Here is a 26,727-nt window from a genome sequence, read left to right on the forward strand (position 1 = left end):
CAATTTTGTCGACCTTCGAATTTCCAGCATCTGCAGTTCCTTCTCGAATGTCTTTATGTTGTCTGGTGGTCTGCGTGTTTAGACTAGTGCAACGTCATTTATTGGCAGAAGCAGCTTTGAGTGGATGTGGAGGAGAGATCAGCACCTGATTACAATCAGAGAGGTAGGATCTGCAACAGAGACTGTGGTGAGGTGGTGAAGATAAGAGCCCGATTGTTTTACTGTTGAGAGGTTACTCTTTAGCCTGCAGAGTGCAGGAGAGTTCTGGAGACCTGGAGCCAGAGGCACAGAGTAGCCGACCCCTGCACTCGCCTGCCCCCCTGCTCACATATTCACTCAGTTTCTTCTGCAGTTGTACAGAGCCCTAGTGAGACCACACCTGGAGTATTGTGTGCAGTTTTGGTCCCCTAATTTGAGGATGGACATTCTTGCTATTGAGGGAGTGCAGCGTAGGTTAATTCCCGGGATGGCGGGACTGTCAATTCTCTGCCTCAGAGGGCGGTGGAGGCAGGTTCTCTGGATGCTTTCAAGAGAGAGCTAGATAGGGCCCTTAAAAATAGCGGAGTCAGGGGATATAGAAACATAGAAATTAGGTGCAGGAGTAGGCCATTCGGCCCTTCGAGCCTGCACCGCCATTCAATATGATTGGGGATGATCAAGTATCCTGTATGCCTTCTCTGATACCCCCTGATCCCCTTGCCACATCTTCCCTCTTAAAAGGGCCAAAATGGCCTAGTACCCCTGCACGGGGTACTGATTTGTCAGCCATGATCACATTCATGGCAGTGCTGGCTCGAGGGCCGAATGGCCTACTCCTGCACCTATTCAGTCCTGAGTCGTGCATTTATAAAACCCTCAGGCCCCTCGCATGGAAATTATTGATCAATTATGTGGGCACAGGGCTTCATTGCAAAATAAAGTCGCAAGGTCCAGAAGCCTCTCATCACAGGCCAGCAACTGAAACTCAGTTTCACACATGGTCTGAGATTTTTAGCTGGTTCCCCGTCCTCGACGAAAATCAACCTGGGGCAATAACTGCTGATATTTCCCTTCGTAGAATGAAGATGGAAGGAGATACAGAGGGGGCGGAGGTGGTTTACGAGGCTGTGGCCGCGCGCTATGGGGAGAGGTCGGGCAGGCGAGGGCTTCGTTCCTTGGAGCGCAGGAGGACGAGGGGCAAGTTGGGCCGAAGGGCCTTGACTCCACGCGTACGACCCGAAAATGAGCCTAAGGTAGACACAAAACACTGGAGTAACTCAGCCGGTCAGACAACATCGAGGCCCCTTCTTCAGAAAGGGTCTAAAATGTTTAAGAAGGAACTGCAGATGCTGGAAAATGGAAGGTACACAAAAATGCTGGAGAAACTCAGCGGGTGCAGCAGCATCTATGGAGCGAAGGAAATAGGCAACGTTTCGGGACGAAACCCTTCCGGGTTTCGTCCCGAAACGTTGCCTAAGGGTTTCGTCCCGAAACGTTGCCTATTTCCTTCAGGGGTTTCGGCCCGAAACGTCGCCTATTTCCTTCATTGTTTCGGCCTGAAACATTACCTATTTCCTTCGCTCCATAGATGCTGCTGCACCCGCTGAGTATCCCCAGCATTTTTGTGTGCCTAGGGTCTAAAATGAGCCGGTTCAGTGTCCTCACCCTAACTCCAGCTCTGCACTGGGCTCTCCTGCGATTCATGTTGGGGCTATTCTGAATAACACTTGGGTAATGGACCATGGGGGGGGGGGGTCAGGTATCTCAACAGATTTGTTTGGCCACTTCCTCTCACAGTTCCACGGACATTGCAAGGACGGATAATACAGCTGTTTTAATTGTATCAGAAATCATGTTTACAGTCCAAGGCCAACCACTGTCATTTTACTCTGGGCACAATGACTGTGCCAGGTGTTGGCCAGGTGGAGTTTAGAAGGATGAGAGGGGATCTCATTGAAACATATAAGATTGTTAAGGGTTTGGACACGCTAGAGGCAGGAAACATGTTCCCGATGTTGGGGGGAGTCCAGAACCAGGGGCCACACAGTTTAAGAATAAGGAGTAAGCCATTTAGAACGGAGACGAGGAAACACTTTTTCTCACAGAGAGTGGTGAGTCTGTGGAATTCTCTGCCTCAGAGGGCGGTGGAGGCAGGTTCTCTGGTTGCTTTCAAGAGAGAGCTAGATAGGGCTCTTAAAAATAGCGGATTCAGGGGATATGGGGAGAAGGCAGGAACGGGGTACTGACTGGGGATGATCAGCCACGATCACATTGAATGGCGGTGCTGGCTCGAAGAGTCGAATGGCCTACTCCTGCACCTATTGTCTATAAGACTAACAAACTAGTTACACATTTTGCCTTCCTCCTTCTAACAGAGGTGAGACTGTCACTGTTTTCAATCCCGTCACTTCTTTAAAATAATTGTATTTCAACAATATCTCAGCCATGATCACATTTAAGGCTCGAAGGGCCAAATGGCCAACTCCTGCACCTGTTGTCTATTGTGAATTGTCGATTGTGAACGAAGGGGGGAGCGGGTGACGGGGGAGGAAGAAGGAATGATTTCCTTTTGTACCTTTGTGGCAACCCCGTTTGTGTACCTTGTAGGAAAACACAAAGCATTTCGCTGCACGTGTGACAATAAAGTATCGTCACCTCTGGCTGGGACCTTCACCCCGGGGTGGCAGCTTCACCCTGGGGGTGGCAACTTGGCTGAGTCAGCGTCTGTGGAGCGTGGCACAGGGAGAACGCTGGCCTTCAGGCAGAGAAGGTGAAATCCGGCCAGATCAAGCAAGTCACTTATAAATGATTTCCATAAATTATCAAGTTGAACAGCCTGCAAACATACAACCAGTAGTTTAATCCATGAATTAACAAAAACAAAAAAACAAACATTGTGCAATATAACCCTTCCAGACATTCGACCCCTCTCAGGGATGTCGGCGTTGTAGAATGTCTCTGGAAGCAGGAGATCTGTGCGTGTGTGTGTGAGCGTGTGTGTGTGTGTGTGTGTCTCTCTCTCTCTCTCTCTCCAGTATAAAGCTGTTAGTAACTAACGCCAGTCTGTCTCAGCAGAAAGTGCAAATCCACCATCGGTCGGTCGCTTGATTGTCCTGTTTTCCTGTCTTCACCTGTTCCGGGAGGAATGTCCACCGGGCTCCGGGCCCACTCCGCACCACAGCCACTCGCGCCACGACGGGTCCACGTCAGCGTCGGGAGTGAGGAGCGCGCACTTCCAGAAGATCGGTCGAGCCCCCCTCATCGGTGCCGGCTTGGCGATCCCGTCGTACTCTGCTGTTCCCGCCGCCCACAGTAGCGATCGGACCTGCGTTGGGGGGGGGGGCGGAGAGAGGCAGGGTCAACCCCACTGTCTCAGTCCAAGGTGCTGGAGGAAACTCAGCGGGGGGCAGCAGCATCCATGGAGCGAAGGAAATAGGCAACGTTTCGGGACGAAACCCAAAAGGGTTTCGGCCCGAAACGTTACCTAGTTCCTTCCGGGGTTTCGGGCCGAAACTTTTGCCCATTTCCTTCGCTCCATAGATGCTGCCGCACCCGCTGAGTTTCTCCAGCACTTTTGTCTACCTTCGATTTTCAAGCATCTGCAGTTCATAGAAACATAGAAACATAGAAATTAGGTGCAGGAGTAGGCCATTCGGCCCTTCGAGCCTGCACCACCATTCAATATGATCATGGCTGATCATCCAACTCAGTATCCCATACCTGCCTTCTCTCCATACCCCCTGATCCCCTTAGCCACAAGGGCCACATCTAACTCCCTCTTAAATATAGCCAATGAACTGGCCTCAACTACCCTCTGTGGCAGAGAGTTCCAGAGATTCACCACTCTCTGTGTGAAAAAAGTTCTTCTCATCTCGGTTTTAAAGGATTTCCCCCTCCTTAAGCTGTGACCCCTTGTCCTGGACTTCCCCAACATCGGGAACAATCTTCCTGCATCTAGCCTGTCCAACCCCGTAAGAATTTTGTAAGTTTCTATAAGATCCCTTTCTTCATAAGACAGTCCTGACATCCCAGGAATATGTCTGGTGAACCGTCTCTGCACTCCCTCTATGGCAATAATGTCCTTCCTCAGATTTGGAGACCAAAACTGTACGCAATACTCCAGGTGTGGTCTCACCAAGACCCTGTACAACTGCAGTAGAACCTCCCTGCTCCTATACTCAAATCCTTTTGCAATGAAAGCTAACATACTATTCGCTTTCTTTACTGCCTGCTGCACCTGCATGCCTACCTTCAATGACTGGTGTACCATGACACCCAGGTCTCGCTGCATCTCCCCCTTTCCCAATCGGCCACCATTTAGATAATAGTCTGCTTTCCCGTTTTTGCCACCAAAATGGATAACCTCACATTTATCCACATTATACTGCATCTGCCAAACATTTGCCCACTCACCCAGCCTATCCAAGTCACCTTGCAGTCTCCTAGCATCCTCCTCACAGCTAACACTGCCCCCCAGCTTAGTGTCATCCGCAAACTTGGAGATATTGCCTTCAATTCCCTCATCCAGATCATTAATATATATTGTAAATAGCTGGGGTCCCAGTACTGAGCCTTGGGGTACCCCACTAGTCACTGCCTGCCATTGTGAAAAGGACCCGTTTACTCCTACTCTTTGCTTCCTGTTTGCCAGCCAGTTCTCTATCCACATCAATACTGAACCCCCAATGCCTTGTGCTTTAAGTTTGTATACTAATCTCTTATGTGGGACCTTGTGGAAAGCCTTCCAGAAGTCCAGATACACCACATCCACTGGTTCTCCCCTATCCAGGTTACATCCTCGAAAAATTCTATAAGATTCGTCAGACATGATTTACCTTTCGTAAATCCATGCTGACTTTGTCCAATGATTTCACCCACTTTCCAAATGTGCTGCTATCCCATCTTTAATAACTGACTCTAGCAGTTTCCCCACTACGATGTTAGACTAACTGGTCTGTAATTCCCCATTTTCTCTCTCCCTCCCTTCTTAAAAAGTGGGGTTACGTTTGCTACCCGCCAATCTTCAGGAACTACTCCAGAATCTAAAGAGTTTTGAAAGATTATTACTAATGCATCCACTATTTCTGGAGCTACTTCCTTAAGTACTCTGGGATGCAGCCTATCTGGCCCTGGGGATTTATCGGCCTTTAATCCATTCAATTTACCCAACACCACTTCCCGGCTAACCTGGATTTCACTCAATTCCTCCATCTCATTTGACCCGCGGGCCCCTGCTATTTCCGGCAGATTATTTATGTCTTCCTTTGTGAAGACGGAACCAAAGTAGTTATTCAATTGGTCCGCCATATCCTTGTTCCCCATGATCAACTCACCTGTTTCTGACTGCAAGGGATCTACATTTGTTTTAACTAATCTCTTTCTTTTCACATATCTAGTGTTAGAAGTTCCTCCTTCAACACTTTGTCTCAGTCCCAGTATATCCCAAACGCACGGGGCCGCGCGCGCGCCGACCTCCGCACTGAACCCTCGTCACCAAGGAGCAAAGTGGAACGTCCAATGAAGCAAATCGGCGGAGGCCTGGATAGAGTGGATGAGGCAGCAGCTCTACCGCTGCACCACTGTGCTGCCCAGCTCAGCTGGCTACCCCCCCCACAATGCTGCACTCCCTCGGTACCAAAGATCCCTTAGTGGAGCAAGACAGACCACTACTGCTAAATGCAATGGGCTGGCATGTCGTACGCAACGGAGCGGACTGCCGAGGGCCTTTTTTTCATCCATTCCAGTAACCCGTGGGCCTTTTTTTCCATCCATTTCAGTAACCCGTGGGCCTTTTTTCCATCCATTTCAGTAACCCGACCCAACCCGACCCGACTCGCTGTGTAATCAACGTTGCGGGAGAACAGTTTGTGTCAATAAATTAAAATTCGGAAAATGAGGAGAATATTTTTAGCAAATAACTTTTATTTTTACGAGGATGTTTCCGTAACCGGCTTCCGTCTCCGCGCTAGTATCCTACGGGATCTTTGGTGCGGAGACGGAAGCCGGTTACGGAAATGGGGCCGAATATTACCCATGAATCTGCCCATGACCGTACTACGTCTTTTTCGTCGAGTTGGACCGTCTTGCTCGCTATAGGATCTTTGCTCGGTACTGAACGGCCTGGAGTGGCCTCCTCATGCTTGTACTTCTAGCGCTCATAAGTGATCTAGGCCATTCGGCCCATCAAGTCTACTCGGCATTTCAATCATGGCTGATCTATCTCTCCCTCCTAACCCCATTCTCCTGCCTTCTCCCCATAACCCGACATCTGCACTAATCAAGAATCTGTCAGTCTCCGCCTTAAATCTATCCACTGGTCCTCCACAGCCTTCTGTGGCAATGAAGGCCACAGATTCACCACCCTCTGACTAAAGAAATTGCTCCTTATTTCCTTTCTAAAGCTACGTCCTTTAATTCTGAGGCCGTGGCCTCTGGTCCTAGACTCTCCCACTAGTGGAAACATCCGCACCACATCCACTCTATCCAGGCCTTTCACTATCTGGTTAGTTTCAATGAGCATTGCCCCCCCCCCCCCCCCCCCCCCACCTTCCTGCTCATCCTTGTAAACTCCAGTGAGTGCAGTACAGGCCCAGTGCCGTCAAACGTGAACCTAATCAGTACCACGCTGTCACACACCAAATAATAGCCAAGTTATCCAAAGCCGGGAAGACCACGGCAGAGAATCAAAGCGAGGACCGGCCCACGCGGAGGTCTGTGCTGTCTTACTGTAGACGATTCCAGCCGCCACTCCGCACCCGCTACGTCTGCGTGTCCATGTCGTGTTCGGGGGCTGTGTTGAGGCGGGCTTCTCTCAGAGACAAGTAAGTCTCCTCCTCGGGGTCATAGTAGTAGAACTTGCGCAGGTACGAGATGAGGGGCCTGGACAAGACGGGTGACAGTCAGTTGGGAGCCGACCGCAACATAACCCACGCCTCTGTCATCAGGTCATAATGAATAGAAGTAGACTTAGGCCATTCGGCCCATCAAGTCCACTCAACCATTCAATCATGGCTGATCTACCTCTCCCTCCTAACCCCATTCTCCTGCCTTCTCCCCATAACCTCAATAATCAAGAAATTATTAGTACAGGTGGATGGGTTGTGGCCATTCAGCCCAAACTACCCATGCTGGCTCACTGGTTGACGACCCACTCTATTCCCAGTCTCCACAGCTCCTTGTATCCCATGAGCCACACGATCCTGTTGTTGCAGGAACAATGAACTGCACAGGTTCCGCATATACTCACACCATCGTACACACTCACCTCCCGCCCACACTGACCTCCCCCCCACACTGACCCCCACCCACGCCCCCACCCCCCCCCCCCCCACACTCTCGCCCCCACACTGGCCGTTTACTCACTTGGGCAGCGGCAGGTCAGGGACGTGGTCGATCCGGACCAGCTGCCGGATGCGGAAGCGGCACAGATGCTGCAGGGACTTCACGTTGCTGAAACGGGAGACGGGGTAGAGGAGCTGCACTGGAGTCGGAGGCAGACCTGCAGCAGGAGGAGAAATGCAGCGGGTCAAAGAGCGCTGTGGACCCACACCCCACCCCTCTATAACACACTCCCCTCCTCCCCGCACACTCCCCCCTCCCCACATCCCATATAATTGGCACGTGGGTAGAGGGGTGAGATGGCATGGGGGCACATGGGCAGAGGGGTGAGATGGCATGGGGGCACATGGGCAGAGGGGTGAGATGGCATGGGGGCACGTGGGCAGAGGGGTGAGATGGCATGGGGGCACATGGGCAGGGGCAGCACCATTACAGCATTGCGTGTTGTGCCGAAGATGCCGCAGTCTGGGAACAGACAGCTCCACGTAATGAAGTGGAGACTCGCTCAATCACAACCAGGCTCATCAAAGCCCCGGGTCATTCGCTGGCTGAAACCTCAACCTGTCAAAGTCAATCAATCATCATCGACCTCAAGGAAAGGACACGTGTAAAAATATACAGCACTAGCCGTGCCTGCTGGTGTTCCTGCACTGACTCCCCCTTAAGGACAAAGGGTCAAACCTGGAGCCATCCTCTCCTTCCTAATTGAAAATCCCAGCACACCGACTAGCAAGTCCTTCCCTTAACCTCGGGTGCAGCACAATCTGCTGAATTTCATTTTATGTGCGAGAATGAACGGCAGATGCTGGTTCACCAAGGTAGGACACAAAAGGTTGGAATAACTCAGCGGATCAGGCAGAATCCCTGGGGAAGGGTCCCGACCCATCCGTGTCCTCCAGGGATGCTGCCTGACCTGCTGAGTTACTCCAACATTTTGTCTCTTTTGTGTGGAGAAAGCTCTGGTCATGGACGTCAGGTGGTGAGTGAGCGCATGTGCGTGTACGCGTGCGTGTATGTGCATGCGTATATGTGCGTGTACGCGTGCGTGTACGCGCGCGCGTGTGTGCATGCGTGTATGTGTGTGTACGCGTGTGCGCGTGTATGTGCATGCGTGTATGTGCGTGTACGCGTGTGAGTGTATGTGCGCGTGTATGTGCATGCGTGTATGTGCGTGTACGCGTGTGTGTATGTGCGCGTGTATGTATGTGCATGCGTGTATGTGCGTGTACGCGTGCGTGTATGTGCGCGTGTATGTGCATGTGTATATGTGCGCGTGTATGTGCATGCGTGTACGCGTGCGTGCATGCGTGTATATGCGTGTACGCGTGTGTGTATGCGTGCAGGTGCATTTGTGACCATGGGTGTGAAGTGTTGGAAGACGAGAGGCCTGCACAAGGTCTACACAAGGACTGCACAACACACCTAGATCCCAGGCACACTGGCCCCACTCAGGGAGTGTCAAGGACAGACCAGAGGTTACACAAAGCAGGTGCTTTATACAAAATACAAGGCTCCAAGCTACAAAAGGTATTTACCAGGAACTCTGGAACGCAGGAAGTAGAGGAACTTTCCGTTTTTGGAATGCATGATGGCCCTCTCGATGAACTCCACCACAGATTGGCAACGGTCTTCAAATTTTGGATGGCACCACAAGCTGAAGGTACCTGCGGTGAAAGCACGGGCAGAGTGAGCGGCAGTCAGGTAACGAACGGCTCAGTGACACTTCACTGCTAAATGTACTCGATCAGTTCAGTGACAATCTTACTGTACATCGGCAAAATCACACTCGCAGGGCAAGAGTAAGGCAGCGGATTCTGAAGCAGTGGATTAGAGTCACCATGTTTCCAGTGCCGTTTGTACCGTAGACCATAGATACAGCATGGAAACAGGCCCTTTGGCCCATCGAGTCTTCGCTGACCACCTATTCGTAGAAGATCGATTGTACTGTCGAATCTTGCCCTCAAGTTCCCCTTAAATCTTCCCCCTCACTCACCTTAAACCCAAGTCCTCTGGTTCCCGATTGCCCTACTCTGGGCAGTGCGTCTACCCGATCTATTCCTCTCGTGATTATGTACACTTCTATAAGATCACCCCTCATCTTCCTGAGCTCAAATGTACTTGAATGGAAGGGGACAAAAGGCCCCATTTAACTGGGACAAAGTTGATCGCTGTGCAGGGGACAGACGCCAGGAAGATGGATGATTCACAACACGCCTTCTTGCCCCAAAAGATTTAATTTGTAAATAAAGGGAAATCATTTGGTGTGACAGATTGGTGGGCAGCCACACTCTGCAGAGGCCGATTGGGGTTAGCGGACACTTTCACACGGAGCTGCTGTCAGCTGCAAAGCGCTGCCTCGGGGGGGATGGGGGGGGGCAACGGAAGGAGGTTCAACCGGAACTTAAATGTTTGGCAAAAAAGGGAAAAGATGAACCTGCCAAAAGGGCCGGGACTAACTGGGGAGCAGTCTTAAAAGTGTCCGAAGCGTCTCAAATCTGTAACGTCACCCAATCCTTCTCTCCAGAGATGCTGCCTGTCCCGCTGAGTCACTACAGCATTTTGTGTCTATCTTCGGTGTAATAATAATAATAATAATAAATTTTATTTTTGGGCGCCTTTCAGAAATCTCAAGGACACCTTACAGAGATTAACAGGAATAAAAAACATATAATCAGAATAAAATAAATAATAAGGACATCACAGAAACACAAATTAAAAACAGAATTCAGTCCAAAAACAAAAAATCAAAAACACAGTGTGAAGAGAGAGCAGCGGCAGCTAAAGCTCGCCAGCGTCCACTCTCCCTTCACGACAGCCATCTTGGACACAGACTAACAGGATTACCTTACAGACAAAAAAAAAATCATCCCCCCACAATGGATACCACTGTGGGGGAAGGCACAATGTCCAGTCCCCAACCCCAAGTTCACCCAAAGTCAGGCCTATCGAGGCCACCACAATTGCCTCTATGGAGGCCCGATGTTCCTGGCCGTTCTCACCGGGTGATCTTGCCCCCGGCGTCAGGAGAGTCCTCTCAGCGGCTGGGCCACCTGGAACGGCCGCTTCCTAGCTGGAGACCGCAGCTTCCGTAGCCGACAAGGCCGTGGTCTCCGACCAGCATCTGCAGTTCCCTCCTACACTTTAAGAGCCAGCACAGACATGAAGTGCCAAATAGCCTCTTCCTGTGCGGTGTCGTTCCAAGTAATTAAAACCTCAAAGTTCACTAAATTGTTCAGAAGCCACAATGCCACAGACAAACAGCCGGTTACTGCTTCACACCGACTGGCAGACTGGCTGCTTTTGAAACACCGCCATTTACTAATTCCAGGCTACAGTGTCGTTCTATAGTCATTGTTAGGTAGAGCTCTTAGGGATAGCGGAGTCAAGGGATATGGGGAGAAGGCAGGAACGGGGGTACTGATGGTGGATGATCAGCCATGATCACGTTGAATGGCGGTGCTGGCTCGAAGGGCCAGAATGACCTACTCCTGCACCTATTACTCAGAACTAGATCTGGGGCAAGATACAGCACAGTGCCAACGCAATTTAGTGCGTACCGCGGGGTTTTTGACGTTTAAACAATAACGGTTCGAAAAAATAAAAGGCAGGGTGTGGAAAGGCAGCAAGGTCTACACTCCCCACAACCCAATTAGCTCAGAAACCAATTAATCAGGTCACAGCCACACTGTTCCGTGACAGGGAGATCAGATCAGAACTGCAGATGCTGGGAATCTGAAATATAAACAGAAAATGCTAGAAAACTCAGCAGGTCAGGCAGCTGAGAGAGGAGAGAGGAGAGAGGACAGAGTGCTGGAGTAACTCAGCGGGACTGGCAGCATCTCTGGAGAACATGGGTGGGCGACCTTTTCGGGTCGGGACTCGATCCTAACCGTCACCCATTTACTATCTGTGTAAGAAAGAACTGCAGATGCTGGTTTAAATCGAAGGTAGGCACAAAATGCTGGAGTACCTCAGCGGGTGAGGCAGCATCTCTGGAGAGAAGGAACAGGCAACGGTTCCCATTCACTCTCTCCGGAGATGCTTCATGACCCACTGGCATTTTCTGGACAGTTTCTTCCCAGCTAGTATCAGGCAACTGAACCATCCTACCACAACCAGAGAGCAGTGCTAAACTACAATACACAATAGGTGCAGGAGTAGGCCATTCGGCCCTTCGAGCCAGCACCGCCATTCAATGTGATCATGGCTGATCATTCCCAATCAGTACCCCGTTCCTGCTTCTCCCCATATCCCCTGACTCCCCTATTTTTAAGAGCCCTATCTAGCTCTCTCTGGAAAGCATCCAGAGAACCTGCCTCCACCGCCCTCTGAGGCAGACAATTCCACAGACTCACCATTCTCTGTGAGAAAAAGTGTTTCCTCGTCTCCGTTCTAAATGGCTTACCCCTTATTCTTAAACTGTGGCCCCTGGTTCTGGACTCCCCCAACATCGGGAACATGTTTCTTGCCTCTAGCGTGTCCAAACCCTTAACAATCTTATGTTTCAATGAGATACCCTCTCATCCTTCTAAATTTCAGAGTGTACAAGCCCAGCTGCTCCATTCTCTCAGCATTTGACAGTCCCGCCATCCCGGGAATTCACCTTGTAAACCTACGCTGCGGTGGCAATCTACCTCAATGGTGACCTTCGGACTATCCTTGATTGGACCTTGCTGGTATTACCTTGCACTAAACGTTATTCCCTTTATCATGTATTTATCCATTGTAAATGTCTCGATTGTAATCATGTATTGTCTTTCTGCTGACTGGTTAGCACGCAACAAAAACGCTTTTCATGGTGTACGTGACAATAAACTAAACTGAACTGGGCTAAACTGATAATGGTCGTCAACTAATCTGCCAAATATATTTAAGCACCATAATATCACAAGGACCACAGTACTGGTGAAGGAGGTAGACCGCCAAGGGACTAGTCACAGGTACTGAACGCAGGCCTTTCCAGAGAGCATAAATAACACTGATGGTGGATAGAGAGAGCACAGATGGCTTGCTGTTGCTGAAAACAATCCCGGTAATCGTGGCTTATCAATCACAACAGCAGAGTCCAAAGACTGCCAGCACCATCTGCTTGCCCATCACCTACACATTGCAGCCTTCACACACACACACACACACGCACACACACACACGCATATTACACACATACACACGCACGCACACACACACGCATACACACACGCATGCACACGCACACACACGCACATACGCACACACACATACACGCACCACCCCGCAGGACGGCAGCACCAGATGATAAATCCATCCGTTTTTCGAGATGAAAAGTAAGACTAACACCTGCGACAAGTGCGTCTTTCACAGCGCTTGTAATAACGGAGGCGCTTGCATTCAGCGACAGCTCTCCAGAAGCTGCAGCTAAACCAAACAGCTGGAGCATGCAACGCATGGAATGTAACAGGTTGGGCCTGCAGAGCGAGCTCCCACAAACGTGACATTTGCCAGGAAATCAGCCCCTCATGGTAGGCGAGGAATGGAAATTTACCAACCACAGGGTGAACCATCTAAAGGCTCTTCTAGTAATGTCATCTTCCATTACATCAGCCACAAGGGTTTCACATGTTCATAAGTGATAGGAGCAGAATTGGGACATTCAGCCCATCAAGTCTACCCCACCATTCAATCAAGGCTGATCTATCTCTCCCTCTCAACCCCATTCTTATGCCTTCTTCCCGTAACCCCGACACCCTTACCAATCAAGAACCTGTCAATCTTCGTCTTAAAAATATCCATTGACTGGGCCTCCACAGCACACTGCCCAGTCCATCATCGGCTCTGACCTTCCTTCTATCGAGGGGATTTATCGAAGTCGCTGCCTTAAAAAGGCTGGCAGTATCATCAAAGACCCACAACATCCTGGCCACACACTCATCTCCCTGCTACCTTCAGGTAGAAGGTACAGGAGCCTGAAGACTGCAACGACTAGGTTCAGAAATAGCTACTTCCCCACAGCCATCACACTATTAAACCTGGCTCGGCCAAAACTCTGAACATTAATAACCCATTATTTGTTATTTGCACTTTATCAGTTTATTTATTCATGTGTTTTGCAGACAATGCCTATTATGTTCTGTGTGCTGAAGCAAAGCAAGAATTTCATTGTCCTATCATGGACACATGACAATAAACACACTTGAACTTGTCTATTAAAATTAGGGTGGCAGTGACACAGTCAGTGCAGGAGGCATTAGGCTGTCGAGAATGAATCTGCAGAGCAAGACTCCTCTGATTTTTAACTCTTCACTCTGATGGGTGGGATCCCAAAGAAGACCAGATGCCAAACGAGCTCTTGGCTCAGATGGGCAGGGGTGGCAAAGTCCAAGCAGCTTCTGCCCTGTACACTCACTGTCGACCACACTGTGTCAGGGTGACCATGGATCAGAACCCGGCTTCAACATGGCTCCACACGGCCCGGTCTATCGGCCAACGCCACAGAGGCCAGCTGTAACGATGGTGCTCGCTGAGAGTCAAACACGACTTCTGATCCTACTGGTCCATGCCCAGTCGACTACACTCTCTCCGAAGACTACGTAAAGCAGGTCTCCCCACTACACATCTACGAACTTTTTATAGGGGGACAGTCGAGAGCACATTAACCAACGGCATCACTTCCTGGTTCGGGAGCTGCAAGGCGTACGAACGGCACCAACTTGACAGGATTGTGAAGACCGCCAGCAGGATTATTGGTGCTCCACTCCCTTTCCTGCTGGACATATACAGGAAGAGATGTATCAACAGAGCCATCTCCATCATCAAAGACCCTTACCACCCATCGCATCACATATTCTCCATCCTGCCATCTGGGAAGAGGTACAGGAGCATTAGCTGCAAAACCAGCAGGATGCTCCTCAGCTTCTTCCCACAGGCTATAAGACTGATAAACGGACTTAGCCCCCTGCCAAAGTATCGCGCACCAACCACCAACCTGGACACACTGCAGCAGCTGTCGATCGGAACGCCTGTTGATGTTTAGTAGAGAGTAGAGTGTCTAATTTAATTTGTTCATGATATATGTATTTTTTATTTCTATTTACTTGTTATTTGTACTCTGAACGGAACACTGGTTGAGCAACGTTTTTTTTTTTTTCCTCTGGGTAAAGATCAGGAAATGACAATAAAGATATACTGATACTGAAGTTGCCCCATCTACACCAGTCACACCATCTTCCCCTCCCCCCCACCCCCAAAACCTTTCCTGTTCATGTACTGGCCCAAATGTTTTTTTAATAATGTTATTGCATCTCCTGTGGCAGCCAAATACCCTGCACCCTCCGTATGAATTTGTTGCATTTCATAAACAGTTTGTGACATTATTGATCAGTCTGCTGCCAAACCCTCGCCTACCCCTTTGTTACCCCTGAACTAACCGCCGCTGCCTCACCCCATTTCCCATTTTAAACCAATGTCATTGAAGCTGTGCCATGCTCACTCACCCACACTCTGCCCGATTCAGTGTCACTTTTTTTAAATTAAAATCAAAAAATGTATTCAATTATTAAAAATAATATTTGCAGTACAACAAAACAAAGCAGAAGCCACCACTATAATCCACGACAAACAAATATACTAAATAAATTACTATACAACTATGTTACACTCCTTGTCAAGGACGTATTCCACCCCGGAAATCCCCCAGGATGCCCGTGGACATCGCGTAGTCCCTCTCTAACACAACACAAGCGTGGGTGTAACCGCGTAAAACGGGGCAGGCAGCTGGCACGCGTAGAGCCCTCTTGTGCCTGGCGCCGTGACTCGCGGATGGCCATCTTGGCCAGGCCCAGGAGCAACCCAACCAGGGCATCTTCAGCCCTACCCGCTCCCCTACGCACAGGGTGTCCAAAGATGAGGATGGTGGATGAGAAATGCAGCCGGAAGGCAAGGAGCAGCCCCTTTAGATATTGGAACAGGGGCTGCAGCCTCACGCACTCCATGTACACGTGGTGCACAGACTCTTCCAGCCCGCAACAGTGGCAGGCGGCTGGCGAGTCTGTGAACCGCGAGAGAAACAGGGGATGAGCGTCATCGTCAGAGTTTAGAGATGGAAATAGGTCCATGGGCCCCAGAGTTGGTGCCGACCATCGATCACCCTAGTTCCACGTTGTCCCACTTTCCCTGCACACTAGGGGCAAGTTACACTAGAGGCCAATCAACCTACAACGCCGCATGTCTGTGGGAAGTTCGAGGAGACCTGAGCACCCAGAACGTGCAGACTCCACACAGACAGCACCCAAGGTCGGGTTTGAACCTGGGTCTCGGACGCTGCGAGGCGGCAGCTCCAACAGCTGCGCCGTCCTAATCATGTTTTTGTGAATTCCCACTCCTCCTTCCTCGTTCATCCTTCCCAGCTCATCCAGGAATCTTCCCTCGAACATCCGCGTGAAGCATCACCTCCGGCCGCCCCTCTATTTGAAGACCTCCCTCCGCGGGACAGCTTGTCAGAAGCCCCAGGCCCTCACCTCGGTAGTGCTCCATCCTGGTGTGGTGGGTGATTCCCTGCGATCGGAAGCTGAGGCTGAGGATGTAGCGGGGGTCCGAGCTGTCCCTCACCAGGAACGAGCCGTCGGGCTTGCCTTTCAGCTTCATCTCCGCGTCGTCCCAGTTCATCGGGCCCCAGTACCAGCCGCACTGCAGGGGGCAACAGGACAGACGCTGGTCCTTCACGTACTGACAATGCCCCCCAGGACACCCCACGCTGCCGCGCCACGGGCAAGGTTGCGTTGACGGCTCGCGTAGTGATGCGGGGGGACACTGGCGCACTGCAAAACCCCACTAAAACAATCTCCAAATTAGAACGATGAGGGGGGGGGGGGGGGGGGGCTCACTGTAACTTACCCAAGAGTGAAAGGCCTGGACAGAGTGGATGTGGAGAGGATGTTTCCACTAGTGGGAGAGTCCGGGACCAGAGGTCATAGCCTCAGAATTAAAGAACATTCCTTTAGGAAGGAGACGAGGAGGAATTTATTTCATCAGGGGTTGGTGAATCTGTGGAATTCATTGCCACAGAAGGCTGTGGGGTCAATGGATATTTTAAGGCAGAGATAGAGAAAGATTCTTCATTTCAACGGGTGTCAGGGGAGAAGGCAGGAGAATGGGGTTAAGAGGGTAAGATAGATCAGCCATGATTGAATGGTGGAGTAGACTTGTTGGGGCCGAATGGCCTAATTCTGCTCCTATCACTTATGAAGCACCTGGCTCAAGGGTAGGTATTGGCCATGAGACTGGAGTAAAACCCTCCTACGTTTTCTGGGAATACTGACCTGGGATTAGTTGTAAAGACCTGGGAGAGAGGGCATCCCGTTTGGAAGACCGTCCCCTCCCCCCCACGCGTGCAACAGCGAAGTCTCGTACCTTCTCCAGTTCCCGTAAGCTGGCGGCAAAGGTGTTGGAGTCTCTCCTGGTCAGCGGACAAGGCTGATTCTGTAGAGTCATCGGTCGGATTTGGGGACAGTTTCTCTGCAAAGTGTCTGGGTGACAAGTAAAATAAAAAAATCCCAATTAGCACCCAAGACGATAGATGTCCCAGAGCACAGAGGATGATGGAGGCCTTGGACACAAGTTAAAACATGAGCATTAATCTCACTGCAGGGTCAGAGGAAGAAACAATCCTTTCACGTTGCAGCTTCTCAACAGAATGTGTCAGAGGAATGTTTTCCACCCAGGTTTTAACTTCCACCCAGGGTGAATCAACCCCCTGACCACAGGGGCTCCCAGTCTCAACAATGCCCCGATACCTTCAGCAACAGACTGGTTCCACCAAGATGCAGCACAGAATGCCGCAGGAAATCCTTCTTCCCTGTGGCTAACAAACCAAAGATCCTATAGCGAGCAAGATGGTCCAACTCGACGAAAAAGACACAGTACGGTCATGGGCAGATTCATGGGTAATTTTCGGCCCCTTTTCCGTAACCGGCTTCCGTCTCCGCACCAAAGATCCCGTAGGATACTAGCGCGGAGACGGGAGACGGTTACGGAAACAGCCTCGTAAAAGTAAAAGTTTATTTGGTACTAAAATCTTAGCAGGAGTGGTCTATCTCATTTTCAGGATCTTTTATTCAAACTGTACAACTCAAACTCATGGGGTGTGTGACCCCCCCCAATCTTTGCACATCCCCAATCCTTTCCACTCGTCACTTTAATTTCATGTATCTTGTGTTTTTACGACCGTTGGCAGATCAATTTCCCCCCTGGGGTAAATATAGTTCTATAGTATCGCATCGCTTCACATTCTTGTTCTGTTTGCCTCCCCTCTCTCCACGCTCACTGTCCCCTCTCGCCTCCATCACCCGACAATCCTCAAAACACCAGACCTCTACTCAATCAGGAAGAAGGGACGAGTACTTTTAGTAACATTGTCAGCACCTTCGTGGCGACTCCTTTGTGCACCTTGTGTGAAAAAACAAAGAATTGCACTGCACCCAGGTACATGACAATAAAGTATATCATCATCATCATATTCCATGGCCGCAAAGCAGAAGCGTCCACTTGGCGGGGCTGGAAACTGGAAGTATCTCCAGCTAATTCTGCTACCACCATCATCTATTGCGACAAGTGATGGCTCCCACTGATTGTCGCCGCAGCGATGTCAACATTTGAAAGATGGACAGGAAAGAAGATCATATTCCATCGATCTCTCTCTCCCCCTCTCTCTCCCTCCCTCTCCTCCCCCCCTCCCGCTCTCCCCCTCTCCAAACCTTTGTCAGCCCGGCTTAATTTATCCAACTATCACCATGGTGCTATTGTTGGGCACACAGGCAAATTTTAGTTAGTTAATGCTTTATAAAGTCAAATTATTCTATGGCAGGATTGCATTGTGTATTGTAAATCATGTATTGTTAATCCATCAAATGCTCACCTCTCGTTGTCCTCCAACCTTTTGATCTCCAACCTCTGTCCACCTACCTGTCTATCATAGAAACATAGAAAATAGGTGCTGGAGGAGGCCATTCGGCCCTTCAAGCCAGCATCTGTATCCACCTATCACTTGCCATGTTTTGTCTCCCGTCCCCCCCCCCCCCCCCCCCCCCCCCCCCATCCCATCTCTTTCTCCTCCCCTGCTACAATCAGTCTTAAGAGTCCCAACTCAAAGAGTCATCTGTCCATGTCGCCCGGAGATGATGCCTGACTCACTGCGCTTTGCGCTATGCATCTGCGGTTCCTCGCGCCTCTGTCTTACCGCTCAAGCTGAGACTGAGCTGAATGGTGTGCGGTGGAGGTGGAGGCGGCAAAGGTAGCGACTGTAGGCTGGCGGCAGCGGGACTGACCGGGTAAAACGGAAGCTGAGGCCCTCCAATGTCATCTGGAAAATAACACAAAGAGGCTTGAGACACCGAGGTGAAGGCTGGGCAACAACTAAACACCAGCAGAGGAGCTCTAGTCACAGCAGAAAGAGACAGCATAGAAACAGGCCCTTCGGCCCACTGAGTCCATGCGAACCATTGATCACCCGTCCACACTAGTTTAGTTTAGAGATACAGCGCGGAAACAGGCCCTTCGGCCCACCTAGTCGGCGCCAACCAGCGATCCCTGCACACCAACACTATCCTACACACACTAAAAACAATTTACAATTATACCAAGCCAATCAAACTACAAATCCGTACGTCTTTTGAGTGTGGGAGGAAACATGGGGATCCTGGAGAAAACCCAGCCAAGTGCCCATAGTCATGATGGAAGCTGGTTTCTGGCGCTGTAAGACAGCAGGCAACTCCAACGCTGTGCCACCATTAGTTCGATGTTATCCCATTTTCACATCCACACTCGGGGCGATTTAGAGGATCAATTAACCTACAAACCCCCAGGTCCTTTGGGTTGTGGGAGGAAACTGGAACACCCGGAGAAAGCCCACCAGGTCGCAGGGAGAACGTGCAAACTCCACACAGACAGCACCTGCGGCAGGGATCAAACCCGGGTCCCTGACACTACCAGCTGTGCCACTGTTCTGCCCTGAAGTTAGCTAACACCTCATGAACTGGCACAGAAGAATCAGCTTCTGGCTGGCTGGCTGACGTGAATGAATTAACTGTAGTAAACCGTAGTGTGGCAAGGGCCTGACAACTAACAAACTGCTTGTGCCTGGGTTAAACTGCCCGTTCTTTTCGATGGGGTCTGAGAATTTACCCCCCCCCCCCCCCCCCCCCCCCCGACCCCCACAGTCAAGCACCCCTCCTGTATCCCTGGAGCAATGGCCACAGCCCCACCCACAAATGATGGTAGAATGAAGGACACGAAGGGATACAGGCTACTCACTCATTGACTCTGTGTAGAGAGCTATCTCTGCATATCTTACACTGGAGGGGCAAGGATTCCGCAACTCAAGGCAGAACTGCAGGACATTTTTTTGCAGGTAAGTGAACAGCGAGGCAAACTGCATCACTTGGAGATCAGAGGATTTATTTTTAAATGAGGTGAATTCCCCTTCCTACTTCCTACCCGGCTATAGGTTGCTCAAAAGTAGAATGCAAGAGAATTAATGTTACTGCACCGAGAAATCTGGGTCACAACTTCAAACTAAAACTGGGTGGATTTAGGAGTAGTGGGGGAGAGGGGAGAAGGGGGGGGGGGGGGGGGGGGGGGGGGGGGAGAGAAAGCAGAGCCAAAGTGACCTCTTTCACAGTCTTGTAGAATGTCAAAGTTACCCACACATAATTCAAACCGGACATCGGAATACTGTGTGTGAAGAAAGTCCGAAGATGGGTCTCGACCCCGAAACGTCACCCATTCCTTCTCTCCCAGAGATGCTGCCTGTCCCGCTGAGTAACCCCAGCATTGTGTCTATCATTGGAATACTCTCATTAAAACAAGGGAGCACTTCAATTGCTAAGATTTTTTTTTTAAAATATAGATACAGCGTGGCAACAGGCCCACCGAGTCCATACTGACCGGTGATCACCCCATACTCTAGTTCTATCCAACACACAAGGGACGGTTAGAAGGGTTTTGGCCTGAAACGTTGCCTATTTCCTTCGCTCCGTAGAAGCTGCTGCACCCGCTGAGTTTCTCCACAGTTTATCGAAGCCAATTAACCTACAAACCTGCACGTCTTTTAAATCTGTCTGTCTGTGTGTGGAATTCTCTGCCTCAGAGGGCAGTGGATGCAGGTTCTCTGGATGCTTTCAAGAGAGAGCTAGATAGGGCTCTTAAAAATAGCGGAGTCATGGGGATATGGGGAGAAGGCAGGAACGGGGTACTGATTGGGGATGATCAGCCGTGATCACATTGAATGGCGGTGCTGGCTCGACACACTCCACATAGACAGCACCCGCGGTCAGGATGGAACCCGGGTCTCTGGCGCTGTAAGGCAGCATCTCTACCGCTGCGCCAGCGTGCCGGTAATTAAAGAGCTGCATGTGACGGTGCAATACCGCGGTACGGAGCGGCAGACGTGCGTGTACGTTACCGAGAAGGCTGAGGCTGCGGCGAGGGGGGGCCGGCGGCGTCGGCGGGTGAGGGGACGGCGGCTCGCGGCGAGAAATGTCCAGGTCGACCAGTGACACCGTTTCTCCTGTTGGTTTAAACACATGGAAGCAAAGATCAGTGAGGAGAATTTACCCCCACCCTCCCCCCACCCACAGTGAACATGGAGCAGTACAGCATGGGGAACAGGCCCTTCGGTCCACAATGTCGGTGCCAAACATCACGCCAAACCCAACTCTTATCTGCCTGTACATAATCCATATCTCTCCATATTCAAATGCCACGAGCGTATCTGTCTCCAGTACCACGCATGGCAGCTCGCTCTAGACATTCACTGCCCTCTGTGTACAAATAACACAATCCAAGTTCTCTCCCTAACCTCTCCTTATAGCTGATACCCTCCAATTCAGGCATCATCTGGTAAGCCTCCTCTGTACCCCTTCTTGCAGTCACGGTAGCACAACGGTGCCTTACAGCGAATGCTGCCTTACAGCGAATGCAACGCCGGAGACACGGGTTAGATCCCGATCATGGGTGCTGCCTGTACGGAGTTTGTACGTTCTCCCCGTGACCTGCGTGGGTTTTCTCAGAGATCTTCGGTTTCCTCCCACATTCCAAAGACGAGCAGGTTTGTAGGTTTAAGAGGGAACTGCAGATGCTGGAGAATCGAAGGTTACACAAAAAAGCTGGAGAAACTCAGCGGGTGCAGCAGCATATATGGAGCGAAGGAAATAGGCAACGTTTCGGGCCGAAGAAGGGTTGAAGAAGGGTTTCGGCCCGAAACGTTGCCTATTTCCTTCGCTCCATAGATGCTGCTGCACCCGCTGAGTTTCTCCAGCTTTTTTGTGTAACCCAGGTTTGTAGGTTAATTGGTTCGGTAAAATGTACAAAAACAAATTGTCCCTAGTGGGTGTAGGATCGTGTCGATGTGCGGGGATCGCTGGTTGGCGCGGACCCGGTGGGCCGAAGGGCCTGTTTCCATGCTGCATCTCTAAACTAAATAAAGCCTCCACATCCTACCTGCATTGAGGTAACCAGAACTGCACGCAGTACTCCAGTGAGTAGCAGTTTCACCCCCATCCTCACACCGTGCTAACCCCCAAAATACTAACACCCCAAGCATCTGCAAATCCCATCTATGAAGCCTGAAAGATGGTCAGTCAGCAAATAACAAAAGGAGTGAGATTTAACACCGTTTGGCAAAACAACCTCCAGAGAATGAGGAGTAAGCCATTTAGAACGGAGACGAGGAAACACTTTCTCACAGAGAGTGGTGAGTCTGTGGAATTCTCTGCCTCAGAGGCCGGTGGAGGCGGGTTCTCTGGATGCTTTCAAGAAAGAGCTGGATAGGGCTCTTAAAAATAGCGGAGTCAGGGGATATGGGGAGAAGGCAGGAACGGGGTATTGATTGGGGATGATCAGCCATGATCACATTGAATGGCGGTGCTGGCTCGAAGGGCCAAATGGCCTACTCCTGCACCTATTGTCTATTGTCTAACCCAGAGAAGGGGACAAGATAAAAGTCATCAGATAGACACAAAATGCTGGAGTAACTCAGCGGGACAGACAGCATCTCTGGAGAGAAGGAATGGGCGATGTTACGGGTCGAGACCCTTCTTCAGACTGAAGACCCTTCAAACTGAAGAAGGGCCTCGACCCGAAACGTCGCCCATTCCTTCTCTCCAGAGATGCTGCCTGTCCCGCTGAGTTACTCCAGCATTTTGTGTCTGCCTTCGATTTAAACCAGCATCTGCAGTTCTTTCTTGCACAAAAGATAAAGCCGTCATCAGGGTGCGGTGCCCGACGGCGTTCTGGAAACAGGTTCCACAGCGACTTGTGAAAAGGAACTGAAAAATTCCCTAGCTAACTTTTTTTTGCTGATCAAAACACATCGTCAGTATGTCGAGTCAACGGAACGGAAAGGGGAACCAAACAGGGATGTGATACTTTTCAGAAAAAACTGCAGATGCTGGAAAAATCGAAGGTAGACAAAAATGCTGGAGAAACTCAACGGGTGAGGCAGAGGGATTTTGTCTACCTAGGATTCGAGTCTAGGAGCAGGGAGGTTCTACTGCAGTTGTACAGGGTCTTGGTGAGACCGCTGGAGTATTGCGTACAGTTTTGGTCTCCTAATCTGAGGAAAGCCATTCCTGCCATAGAGGGAGTACAGAGAAGGTTCACCAGGCTGATTCCTGGGATGTCAGGACTTTCATATGAAGAAAGACTGGATAGACTCGGCTTGTACTCGCTAGAATTTAGAAGATTGAGGGGGGGGGGATCTTATAGAAACGTACAAAATTCTTAAGGGGTTGGACAGGCTAGATGCAGGAAGATTGTTCCTGATGTTGGGGAAGTCCAGGACAAGGAGTCACAGTTTAAGGATAAGGGGGAAATCTTTTAGGACCAAGATGAGGAAAACATTTTTTACACAGAGAGTGGTGAATCTCTGGAATTCTCTGCCACAGAATGTAGTTGAGGCCAGTTCATTGGCTATATTTAAGAGGGAGTTAGATGTGGCCCTTGTGGCTAAAGGGATCAGGGGGTATGGAGAGAAAGCAGGTACAGGATACTGAGTTGGATGATCAGCCATGATCATATTGAATGGCGGTGCAGGCTCAAAGGGCCGAATGGCCTACTCCTGCACCTATTTTCTATGTTTCTAATCACACGGTCATAAGGAATAGGACTAGAATCAGGGGATATGGAGATAAGGCAGGAACGAGGTACTGATTGGGGATGATCAGCCATGATTACATTGAATGGCGGTGCTGGCTCGAAGGGCCGAATGGCCTACTCCTGCACCTATTGTCTATAGAACGTATGAAATGCCAAGGACTAGAGGCCGTGGCTTTATGGTGAGAGGGGCAAAGTTTAACGGAGATGAGCGGAGCAAGTATTTGGTTTCTTTTATTAAACCAGAGTGGTGGGTGCGTGGGTGGTGGTACAGGCAGGTAGGCTAGTGGCATTCCAGAGACTGTTTAGATCGGAACATTAATAAGCAGTGAATGAGGGGAAATGGATCATGTGCAAGCTAAGGTGGTTAGTTTCACTTGCATCATGTTTAGCTAGGACATTGTGGGCCAAAGGATCTCTTCCTGAGCTGCACTGCTCCATGGTCCATGACTGGGGAGACCAGAAGCACAAAGCTGCCTCAGTAACTCAAATGGACGCAGAATACTGGAGTAACTGGGGTGGGCGGCACAAGGGCGCAGCGGTAGAGTTGCTGGCGTACAGCACTTGCAGCGCTGGACACCCGGGTTCGATCCCGACTAGGTGTGTGCTGTCCGTATGGAGTTTGTACGTTCTCCCCGTGACCGCGTAGGCTTTCTCTGAGATCTTCGGTTTCCTCCCGCACTCCAGAGACGTACAGGTTTGTAAGTGAATTGTCTTGGTGCATGTGTACATTGTCCCTACTGCGTGCAGGATAGTGTTAGTGTGTGGGGATCACTAGTCGGTGCGGACTCGGTGTGCAATGTATATCTAAAACTAAAAGACTAAAACTCAGCGGGACAGGCAGCACCTCTGGTGACTTTTCGGGTCGAGACCCTTCTTCAGAGTGAGGGGGAGGGGATACAGAGATAAGGAAGTGTAAGGTATGAGAATGAAAAATCAAAGGGGGTGGAGATCAAGAATAGATCATTATTACCTAGGAGAAGGTAACGACAAAGGAAACAAAGATAAAATGTAAAGCACAACGTGGCTGTGGTAGCGGGCATGGGTTAAAATGGTCATAGAGTCGGAGAGCAGGAGGAAGCACAGAGGGAGAGCAGGGAGAGAGGATGTTGCTCTCCTCGGAAAACTCTTCTTGGAGACCTTCTTCAAAGCAGGCAAGAGGACATTTCTGGGTGGAGCAGACAAAATGCGCAGGAAGGAACAGCAGATGTTGGCTTCAACCGAAGATGGGCACAGAATATTGGAGTAACTCAGCGGGACAGGCAGCGTCTCTGGGGAGAAGGGACAGGTGATGTTTCGGGTCGAGACCCTTTTTTCAGACTGAGACAGTCCCCACTGCCAAAAATATGGAAGGAGTTAAGCTTGAGGAGGTCCATTGGTTTTTAAACTAAACGGCCACAAACGTTTTTGGAATTTGTGTTTAATTCCTCGCCTCTCTAATTACCCTGGAGAGCTCATGGGGTGTCAACAGTGGTTCATTACAGAAGATGACAGCACAAAAAAAACCACCCTGAAAATAAGAGAGCTAGGAGTCCAGAGGGAAGGAGAAGTTAAACGGCTCTGAAACAAGTGACCAGGGAGATTTTTGTTTAGTTTGGAGATACAGCACGGAAGCAGGACATTCGGCCCACCTGCCGATCCCTGTATGCTAGCACTATCTTACACATGAATGAGTAAACCATGGACAGAAGAGGCAATTTGTTGGACTTTGGAGCGACAGGAATAAACGATAGATAGAACTTAGTTGGGTTCTGAGTTAAGGTTATGGCTTTTTGAACTTTGACAAACCTTGGTTCTGAGATACAAATCCCTTCAATGAACAGCCCAGTGCAATCTTCAATTTGAGCCGGCTCCCGTTCTTCCAGGGTTGGGCAAAATTATTCCTTCAGAGACCAAGCAGCACCAGAAAACCTTTGGAACAAAGAGTGTCTTCAAATCAGCAAAGTGCCCTTTGAACATCAATGGACTTCAGCGCAGGGTGTTGGATGGTATCTGATCAATGTGGGGCAGTGTCTGCTTAGAACATAGAAGAGTACAGCAGAGGAACAGACCCTTCTGGGCTGACCATGACGCCAAGATATTGTAGGCAACAGGAAGAGGAAAAAAAAAGAGCAGGAGAGAACAAATGAGGTGGAGGAAGAGATAAAGGGCAAACTCTCGTCAAGTTTGAAGGCTCTATAATATAGTACTAAAGCAGAAATTGCTGAAGTACTCAGCAGATCAGGCAGCATCTATGGAGGGAGAAACAGTTAATCCGAAAAAGGTTATCTCCCCAAACCATTAACTTTTTATTTCTCCACATATGCTGCCTGATCTATGGATTATTTATTCCCTTATCTTGTCACAAGTGACAGAAGCAGTACGATGCCATTCGGCCCATCAAGGCTACCACGCCATTCAATCAAGGCTGATCTATCTCTCCTCGCTAACTCCATTCTCCTGCCTTCGTCACATAACCCTTGTCACCCGCACTGATCAAGTACTTGATTAGATGATAAGTGTACACCTATCATGTATCTGTACACTGTGAATGCTCGGTTGTGACCATTTATTGTCTTCCCGCTGACTGGATAGCACGCAACAAAAGCTTTTCACTGCTCCTTGATACACGCGACAATAAACAAAACTTTTCGCCAACATATTTCAGATTATAGACAATAGACAATAGGTGCAGGAGTAGGCCATTTGGCCCTTCGAGCCAGCACCGTCATTCAATGCGATCATGGTTGACTTTTGAAAACTTCTTACCTGTGAAAGGTGGTGCTAAAGACACCGGAGTGAAGGCACTTTGTGTCCTGGTCAATCTGGGTTTGCTGCGAAGGAACAGACAAGAGAGATCAGGCGGTTGGAAGGGAAGATCTCAGACACGTACAACAAAGATGTCCATAGATGGGTCGAATGTTCAAAGGTGAACATGCTCGGAATCTCCAGCCCATTCCGCCACACATTCTACCATTAGCACAGGTCCTGTTAGTTTTAGTTTTCGAGATACAGCACGGAAACAGGCCCTTCGGCCCACCAAGACTGTGCTGACCAACAGTCTCCACGAACCAACACCATCTTACACACACTCGGGACAATTTACAACTTTGCCAAGCCGATCAGCCTATAAACCTGTACGTGGTTTGGAACATAGGAAGAAATCGGAGCTCCCGGGGGGGCAACCAGGTCACAGGGAGAACGTGCAAACTCCATACAGACAGCACCCGTAGTCAGGACAGAACCTGGGTCTCTGGCGCCGTGAGGCAGCAACTCTACCGCCGTGCCACCCTGAGCTGGGTCACCTGC

General features: G+C 50.0%; 1 protein-coding gene across 1 annotated transcript in view; it reads right to left on the reverse strand.

Annotated features, from left to right (window-relative positions):
• Positions 1-1,552: 1,552 nt before the first annotated feature.
• socs7 (suppressor of cytokine signaling 7) overlaps positions 1,553-26,727 on the reverse strand; it is a 49,119-nt gene continuing 23,944 nt past the window's right edge. Inside the window, exons 2-10 of the mRNA XM_055656837.1 lie at positions 26,188-26,252; positions 20,750-20,854; positions 18,527-18,649; positions 16,702-16,817; positions 15,810-15,978; positions 8,853-8,981; positions 7,342-7,477; positions 6,706-6,858; positions 1,553-3,304 (exon numbers count right to left, since the gene is read on the reverse strand). Of these exons, the coding sequence (XP_055512812.1) occupies positions 6,738-6,858; positions 7,342-7,477; positions 8,853-8,981; positions 15,810-15,978; positions 16,702-16,817; positions 18,527-18,649; positions 20,750-20,854; positions 26,188-26,252 (964 nt within the window). The 3' untranslated portion in view covers positions 1,553-3,304; positions 6,706-6,737. The remainder of the gene's footprint in view (positions 3,305-6,705; positions 6,859-7,341; positions 7,478-8,852; positions 8,982-15,809; positions 15,979-16,701; positions 16,818-18,526; positions 18,650-20,749; positions 20,855-26,187; positions 26,253-26,727) is intronic.

Source organism: Leucoraja erinacea, chromosome 27, assembly GCF_028641065.1.
Source record: "Leucoraja erinacea ecotype New England chromosome 27, Leri_hhj_1, whole genome shotgun sequence".
NCBI lineage: Eukaryota > Metazoa > Chordata > Chondrichthyes > Rajiformes > Rajidae > Leucoraja > Leucoraja erinaceus.